The sequence below is a fragment of the Ipomoea triloba genome, chromosome 3 (assembly GCF_003576645.1).
Source record: "Ipomoea triloba cultivar NCNSP0323 chromosome 3, ASM357664v1".
In the NCBI taxonomy this organism is placed as follows: Eukaryota; Viridiplantae; Streptophyta; class Magnoliopsida; order Solanales; family Convolvulaceae; genus Ipomoea; species Ipomoea triloba.
This window is the reverse complement of record NC_044918.1, coordinates 26,956,997-26,966,808: the sequence shown is the minus strand read 5'-3', so window position 1 is coordinate 26,966,808 and position 9,812 is coordinate 26,956,997. Positions and strand designations below refer to the sequence as shown.

Genomic DNA, 9,812 nt, shown 5'->3' with positions numbered 1-9,812 from the left:
AGAAGAACTTTACCCCATAGTCTATCTACAGAGTTTTCCTATGATAGGTTATCACCTAATTATCGATCTTACTTTTGTTGTAAATTTCATGGCATCCAAAAAGCCTAAGTCTTACAATGAGCGTCATTCAACATGATTGTTGAAAAAAAAGCTATGGCCGCTGAGATTGAAGCTTTGTATGCTGCAAATCAAACTTGAATTGGGAACTCACTGATCGAATTACCTCGTTTAAAATAATCATTAATCAATTGGTTGTAAGTGGGTATACAAGATAAAGTACAATAAAGGTAGTTCAATTGAAAGGTATCAGACCAGATTATTAGTGGATAAGGGGCAAACTCAAACCCCTAAGTTAGACTACTTGTATAGCTTCAAACAATACCTTTTTACATTGACATAAAGAAGTTTATATGGCCTTACCAACTAAGATTGTTCCACAAAAACATACGTGGACAAGTTTGTAGACTAGTTAAATCCCTATACGGTTTAAAGCAAGCTAGCTAGCAGTGGAATGCAAAACTGACATAAGAACTCTTGAATATGGGATTATATAAACAAGCTATTCATGATACTTCCTTATTCACTAGGGGAACAAGGAACCAATTCATTGCTCTCTTGTATATGTTGATGGCATTATATTGTCTTGGCTAGTCCTGATGAGACACAAATACAACAGATTAAAGATCATTTACACGCATCCTTCAAGATTAAGGACTTGGGTCCCCTTAAATTTTTCTTGGGGACAGAGGTCTCCATAAGCATTAAGGGAATTTGCATCAATCAATATAATGGTTCCATCTATTAAACTCAGCAAGAAACATCGCACTACGTTGAAGGATGTTATTACTCAGTATAGAAGATTAATTGGCAAGTTGTTATATCTAACTATTACAAAGCCATACATTAGTTTTCCACTCAACAGTTATCAAAATATCTTGACAATCCTAACATACCTACATTTATAAATTGGTCATACGGTTTTGAGGTTCATCAAGGCAGCTCCCGGTTAGAGGCTATTTTTCCCAGCTAAGTCTTCTCTCCAACTCAAATTAAAGGATTCATTAATTCTGACTAAGCGCAGCTAGGCTGCGTTGCCCGTCCGGACACTAGGAGATCTGTCATAGGTTTTTGCATATTCTTAGACATAATAACCTTGATCTCCTAGAAATCTAAAGGCAATCAATTGTCTCAAAGTCATCCTTTGAAGCTGAGTACAGAGCTCTTGCAACAGGGGCTGGTAATATACTTGCTCAAAGTCTTAGAGGCTAATGTGAACACTCCAGCTAGCTGCGCTGTGTTATTTTCTGATAACAAGTCTGCGATGGCAATAACAAAAAACCCGATGTTTCATGAGAACTAAACATATAGAAATTGATTGTTATTTTTTGAGGGAGAAATTGCAAAACAAATTGTTGAGGCTTCTACATGTCACTGCTGACAATCAACTTTCAGATATGTTTAATTACTAAGCCTTATTCTCCTCAATCCTTATATGGTTTTATCTTCAAGTTGGGTCTACATTGCTTGGCGTGGTGTCAGAAGAAATCGAACTCGAGCCAGCTCGGGTGCTTGAATTTTTGAAGGTGACGAGTATATTTTTATTGATAATTTGAGCTTTAGAAAAGAAAGCAGAAATCACCAAGGAGGCTTCCGGTTTTTTTTTTTTTTTAAATGCAGAAAATGGTAAAGTCCTTACAGTTTCATGCCATTGCCAATGGTAAGCATATAACAGTTTCGTACCCCTTATTTAACCCCCCAAACCTTCCCTCAACTCTTCTTCCTTATTTTCTCTCACAGTTGCATAGCTCCCTCCATTATTCCCAGACTTGTAAAATTATGCCCACAACTCTTCAAGAAGCAAACAACTCCCAAACAATCTCTTTCTTTGGGCAGCGATGGCGCAACATTTTCTAGCGAGATATTTTTCAGCGGAACATTTTTCGACAGCGGAGTTGTATTCATTTTTCCTATGGCATTCCAGTGGCAATGCATATTACATTTTCTGCATCGCATTTTTTCGGCAAACTTTAACGAGGAATTTGGCGGCAAAGCGGCATAATTTGACCGAGTTTTGACTGACCGTTAAGCCCTACTGCTAATTCTTTTGTAAAATTTTAAGAAAAAATTACACTTTTCGTCCTTAAGTTATAGGATAATTTTAGAATTCATGCCTAAGTGTTAGTCATACTCACTTTTCGTCACTAAGTTATTATTGACGTTGCACTTTTCATCCCTTTACTAATAAATAATAATTATATATTGTATATATGAGGTGATTAAGGTCATTTATTTAAACCTAGGGTTTAAATTTTTAATTTTTCCTAATTCCTAACAAAGTAATAATGTTAATTTTTCCTAATTCCTAATTTCCTAACCACATAATTATTCTAATATTCTTTGAGCTCTCGCAGTCTCGCCTCTCCCATCGGCTGTCTCCTCTCTCGCTGCAACCTACTGCAGAAGCCACCGGTCATGCACCACCACCGAAGCCACCACCTCCACCATCGTCGAAGGCACCACAACACCACCGCTGTAAACCACCCTTGTCCAGACTCCAGTGTCAACCACCGCAAAGCCACCGGTCTTTACCACTGCCGAAGCCACGTCGCAACCCACCGCCGAAGCCACCGGTCCTCCACCACTGCCGAAGGCACCACAACACCACCGCCGTAAACCACCCTTGTCCAACGTCCACCACCGCAAAGCCACTGGTCTTCACCACCGCCGAAGCCACCAGTCCTTCCCCACCACCGAAGCCACCACTCCACCACCGCCAAAGCCACCAGTCGACCACCACCGTTTGAGTTCACTGTACGTATATATTAATATTATGATCACTATACATATATATTTATATTTCTAATTTATATTTATATTTATGAATTGTGATTCACTAACCAGTGTACTATATAGTTGTCCGCTTATTCCTTGCCTTACTATTATTTCAGACTTCCTTGAAGGTGTGAAGCTACTTTAGAAACACGGTACTTTTAATTTTTATTTTTTTTACAGATTAATATTATTGAGTTTAGCTTGACTTTAGAGTTAGTATGCCACTTTGACATTGTATTTGTGTGTTTATTTGTTCTTTAAATTTTCTTATTTAGCTTGTTGGATAATTGGACAAAATGAAGAAGAACAATATAACATATTATACTATGTCAATGTGTTAGTATTCTGTATTCTCTTCTTCTCCTTTTTTTTTTATTATAGAAAGAATATTTTATACATCTTTAATTACTTGTTTACATTATGTATAATAGTTATGTGTTACGAAGGTTTCAATACAAGTGAAGAACCTTCAAGTCCAAGTGTTGGTTCTTCAGCAATACCAATTGACATGGAAGAAGTAAATCCAACACCAAATGTGGAAATCATAGGATTGGAAGGAACAGAGGATGATGTTGGAAAGGACGTTGGTAGAGAAGTTGAAGAAGTGGAAGGAGATTGTGAACCTTATAAGAAGCAGAAAAGGAAAAAATCATTTGTTATTTGGCAGGAAATAACAGTGGTGCGACTTGAGAATGGGGAAGAAAAAGTGCAATGCAATCACTGCAACATCAAATTGAAAAAGCAAAAGGATGGCACAACCACGCAATATAAAAGACATTTAGACAATTGCATAAAACGTAGAATCAATCTTTCAGGGCAAAGGAATATTTGTGTGGTTCCATCAACACAAAAATCAGAGAGTGTTAGTAGTGTTCAGAGTTGGAAGTATGATCAAGCAAGGATGAGGGAGGTTATATCTCACATGATTATGGTTCACGAATTGCCATTTTCTTTTGTTGAGTATGAACTCTTTAACATAGTCATGCAACCTGCAAGTCCATATTATGAGCGAATTGGTCGAACAACAACCACAAAAGATTGTTGGTCAACTTATGAGCTAGAAAAGAAACGAGTACAAGGGTTGTTGAATTCAGTTGACAAAATTAGTATCACAACTGACATTTGGACATCAAATCAAAACATTCAATACATGGTGATAACTGCTCATTTTGTGGACATGGATAGTAAGTTGCAGAAAAGAGTTCTAAACTTTGTTGAAGTGCTTCCCCCGCATACCGGTATATGTGTTTGTGATGCAATATACAAATGCTTGCAAGGATGGGGTATTAAAGAGAAAGTGTGGACAATCACGGTGGATAATGCTTCCTATAATGATTCAGCTGTGAGGTTGTTGCATCTCTTTCTTTTCATACAACTTTGCCACTAGATGGTAAGTTGTTTCATGTTCGTTGTTGTGCACACATATTGAATATTCTTGTGCAAGATGGTCTTTCAGAGATTAAGTCTATCATTGAAAATGTCAGAGATAGTGTGAAGTATATTAGTGCCTCACTTCAACGGTTGCATAGTTTTAATGAGATTTGCAAATAATTTCAAGTGCCTAGCAAGAAGTTGATTTTAGATTGTTGCACTAGGTGGAATCCAACGTTTGCTATGTTGTCTTCTGCTTTGGATTTCAAGCAAGTATTTCCTTGGTATCAACTTCGAGATCCAAATTACAAATGCTTGCCCACGGAGGATGATTGGCAAAAGGTTGAAGAGATTTGCTCTTTATTGGTGCATTTTAATGAGGTTACCAAAATTATCTCAGGTAAATTATTATAAAATTCTAAACTTTATATTATAACTATCATATATGATTGTTATATAATAAACTATTTATTTTTTGAATATAGGTTCTGAATATCCAACATCAAATTTGTTTCTTCTTGAACTATATAACATCAAAGAAATTCTTTGTCTAAAGTCTGAAAGTCTAAAACCTTGGATGGAAAACATGGCTCGAAGGATGCATCAAAAGTTTGACAAGTATTGGAGTAGTAGAAATCTATTGCTTTCTATTGCTGCTGTTTTAGATCCTAGGAATAAGATGACATTTATTGAATTTTCTTTTCCAGTCATTTATTCTGAGCATGAAGCTACTAGACAAATTGCTATTGTGCATGATGCTTTGAATGAGTTATACAAGATATATTTGGATAAACATGCAACAGTTTCAAACCAATCAATGGACAATGATTCTCAACCAAGGAATACTTTTGAAAACGGTGTTACTTCTGGTTGGAAAGGGAAGGGATTGGTTGTTCAAACTAGGAGAGCAAAATTTGAGAAATTTGTGAGAAATGTTGATACCGTCCAACATGTGATGTCTGAATTAGATACTTATTTATAGGAGGGTGTTTATATTTGTGAAGGAGGTTCTACTGAATTTAATGCATTGGATTGGTGGAAGTCAATGGACTTGAAGTTTAAAGTATTATCCAAAATGGCATGTGAAATCTTATCAATTCCAATCACAACAGTTGCTTCAAAGTCAACATTTAGTGCTGGTGGTAGGGTTATTGATACATGTCGAGCATCTTTGGGGACTAATACTGTTCAAATGCTACTTTGTGGAAGTGACTGGTTGCGTAACTTATATGATATGAAAAGAAAACCAAAAGTAAGTATTGTCAATTTTTTTATTTAATATATATCATTTATCTTCATTACTTTATATGTAATATAAAAATATCTATCATTTAATGTAGTTTACTAAAGATGTGAAGACGATATCACTGGAATGAACATGGACTGATGGTATTAGGCTTGGTATTAAGCTTTTGGGACGACGGATGCAGAATTTAAATATCTTATGATTTATGTTTTTATGTTTTGGCATGTAATGTGAACAGACAAATTATGTGTGGACTTAGATTTTTATTTTGATATTAGATGCTACGAGTGGACTTATTCAATTATTTGTATTAGTTTTGTAGTTGTGTTGTTTGTTTGATTATTGTTTGTGAACGTAGATTATTTCTTGTTCACGAACAAATTGTGTTTATGAACATGTACAAGTGTTTGGTTATTTAGTGTTTGTGAACGTGTTCGCGAACGTTAACGAATACTAACGAACGCTTAACAAACGAACACGAACAGGATTTTCAAAAACCTTAACAAACGAACACGAACACGAACACTCCAAAATCCTTAACAAACGAACACGAATAGCCTCCATTCGTTTATGTTCGGTTCGTTAACAGCCCTAGCTATAATGAGTGGCTAGGAAATCCTAGGGATTGAATTGTGATTTCATTGCAATATGCTAGTGTGATATTAGATTGTTGATTTGAAATTGTGTTTGTGATTATTGCTTGATTATATTTCTTGTTGGAAGTGGAGGAATCGTTTGTATCTTTGGAGTTAGGGCTCAACTCTCTAGATGATCTAGGATTTATCACTCTAGGTAAGAGATTGCTAGGTTAATATAGCCTCATCTGATCTCCACTTGATTTTCCTGCCTTAGATCCGAGATGACGTATATAGCCTAGAACAAGGTGTAGATAAGGTGTTCGAAAAATTGACGCATAGGTTAATGTTGAAACTCAGGTGCTTCCTTGACCTTTGATAGGTCATTAAGACCGAAAGTGGCGACTGCATTGATTTGAACCTCGCTTGAAATCCAATAATACTCACTATCTACAATTCCTAACTTTGACACTAAAGTCATGTTGCAATGAATGATCAATTCTATTCCTACTCTTTTACCACTTGATTACCAATTTGTGCTATTGCATTCCTCTCTTTACTTTTGTGAACTTTTGCATCGTGCACCTTATGAATCTTGTGTATGAAAAGTTTGGATTCCTTCTTTAACTCACTCGCATATCAACACTTCCAAGTTGTCATCCTTTGAGAATGGCATTCCCGAGATTCCACTTTCCCACATTCTTTCCATCTAACGCTACACAAAACAAGCGTGTCACCGGTGCTTTGTTTACAACTTCCATCAACGTTGATTTTCATCCAACCCATGAGAGGTTTGGACCAACTGATCTGCTTCTAGACTATGGTTTCTATTGATGCAATTAGCCCCATCGCTGTCGCAAAGGCCTCGTTGATTTCCTTATCTAACTTCCAATCAAGTGGACTTTGAATCCCAGGTTTGTGTTCATGTTGGAGAAGGCTGCATCGTTCCTCCATCTCCAAACACCATACTGTGACTGTAAATGTAACACTTAGATTATATTTCTGGCCTTCGTTCCCGAACCCATATGTTAACTCCTTAGTCAAACCATTCGATGAATGTCTTGCCTTGGTGTTCTACATGGATGTGAGGCAATAATCTCTCGCAGACAGCATTGCTATGACGCATTTGTGCAAAATATGGTCTGTGTCATATAAACTCTACAGATTTCGCATATGGCATTACTTGTGAATCCTCTTCTCATTCTATTTGCGTTTGACATAATTTTTTCGTGTCTTGATAACCATAAGTAGGTGCCGATGCAATTCGGAACTCTAAGCTTCCAAATATCCATCCAAGCCTTGTCTACCGTCCTAGTAGAGAAACCCATTGCAATATCAAAGGTTGTGCTAATTAGGGGTGAGCAAGACCCGACCCGCCCGACCCGACGACCGAAATGAAGGCTTCCGACCCACTTCGTATTCGAATGCCTAAATCCGAACCACCCTGATTGTTTGTTCGACCAGAGTACATTCGGGTAGGGTGGGGTATTTTTCAACCCGCCCCGCCCGAATATCAGAAAAATATTAGGGTTAGGGTTTAGATGCATTGCATACGACGTCATTTGGGATTTTTATATATAAACATATGTAATACGAGATTGCCCTTCAAGTTCTAGCATAAATAATTCTCATTGATGCTTGCATATGCCATGACTATCAACAAAAGCCAGGGCTGAACATAAACCCACGTTGGGTTATTGCTGAAAAAAAACCAGTTTTTAATCACGATCAATTGTACATGGCTTTCTCCCGAGTCACCCATCCTGATAGCTTGAAAGTGTTAATTAGTTCTAGACGAGGATGGACAAGATTGTGTTGTTACTACGGATGTTGTCTACAAAGTGGTTTTCAATAATGTGTAAATACAACCGGTGATATTATGTTTTTTTTCAAGATGGAAAAAAAAATATATCTTCTATACATATGAGTTAGAATAGCAATTGATTCATATAACTGAGTTACTAGAAAACGAGCATATTTGCCCAATTTATAAAAAACCTAAACAATGATATATAAAATCTCTAAAATTCCAGCAACGCATGCATACATCTACACATTAGCTATTACTTAAGCATTTATTTGCTAGAATTCAAACAAGGATAACATCAGAAAACATAATCGATCCAAAACATATCTTCAATTGTTCTATATAATATTTAAAAAATATCTTCAATTGTTCTATATAATATTTAATGTTATAATTTATATAATTATATATCGATCCAAATGTTCTTAATATATTATAACAAATCCATTTCGTGCATCGCACGGGTGAAAATACTAGTAATAATAATAATAATAATAATAATAATAATAATAATAATAATAATAATAATACAAGTAATGGTAATAATAATAATAATATAATAATAATAATAAATAATTAATTAATTAATTAATTAATACAATAATAATAATAATACTAGTAATAGTACTAATAATAATAATAATAATAATAATAATAATAATAATAATAATAATAATAACAATAATAACAATAATAACAATAATAATAATAATAATAATAATACTAATAATAATAAAGGAGAAGAGTTGCGAATATAGGAGAAGAGAAAATGATTCTAATTATGAGGGGTAAAGGATGTCATTTATTCAAATTTCAAAATAATAAAGATAAATATAGAAACAAAAGTTAGGAAGCTACTAGCTTATTTTTGAAACGCAATTAAGATAGCATTTTAAAATAAGTTAATATTTTAAGCTATTAGTTTATTTTAAGAATATTACCAAATAGGGCCTATGACTTATTAATAGCTTAAAATAAGTTATAAACTCTTAAATAAGCTCTGCCAAACAGAGCCTAAGTCGTTCTACAGAGAGGACGAATAACAATGGAAAGATAGGATCTACTTGTCGGATGCCCCGCCCAGGCCTAAACCATTATGACAGTTTAATTGCCATTACACATTACAACCAATCGTTATATCGTGGACCATCCAGGGTCCACAGTGCACTGTGGACCCTGGTCCGAAACGACGTCGTTTTGATGTTAGTGGACGCGGACGCGAGCGCGAATGACTCTAAGAAATTCATTATCTATAATACACATAATCATTATCTAGAATACACAGAACGTTTGCCCGGAATATACAGAATATTGACACAAAATACACACAACTCATCCTCCTAACATTCGAATGCACAAACACATCACAACTTTTGTTAATAACATGAATACACAGAATATTGACACAAAATACACAGAACTCATCCTCCTAGACATTTGAATGCACAAACACATTACAACATGTGTTAGTAATATGAATACACAGAACGGTTGCCTAGAATACACAGAATGATTGCCTGGAATACACAGAACGATTACCTAAAATACATATAACTCATTTTGGTACGGAGTGCACAATGCATTGTGCATCGTGGTCCACGATATAAATTGTGTATTACAACCAATCTTTAAATTTTTCCAATAAGTATATAATACAAAATGGTGCTTCAAAAATTGAAATCTTATCATCATGGGCTTATCATATTTTGTGGTTAAAACTAATTCAATTTAATCCTTATTGTATTTTGATTGATCTTTATTATTTGTATTATATTATACATCAAACTTTACAAATTTGTCATTATCGAAACTCATCTTTAACAAATTTTACATCTTCAAACCTCGCCTCTTTTTAGTACTGTTATATCATAATAACATAATATAGAAATAAATAAATAAATAAATAAATAAATATATATATATATATATATATATATATATATATATATATATATATATATATATATATATATATATATAT

At 34.7% G+C, this 9,812-nt stretch overlaps 1 protein-coding gene across 1 annotated transcript; it reads left to right on the top strand.

The window, feature by feature from the left end:
- Positions 1-3,265: 3,265 nt before the first annotated feature.
- On the top strand, positions 3,266-5,579 carry LOC116013155. The gene is made up of 5 exons (XM_031252807.1): positions 3,266-4,179; positions 4,428-4,603; positions 4,689-5,128; positions 5,186-5,455; positions 5,544-5,579. The coding sequence occupies exons 1-5, from the start codon at positions 3,266-3,268 to the stop codon at positions 5,577-5,579; spliced, it is 1,836 nt and encodes a 611-aa protein (XP_031108667.1).
- The last annotated feature ends 4,233 nt before the right edge of the window (positions 5,580-9,812 follow it).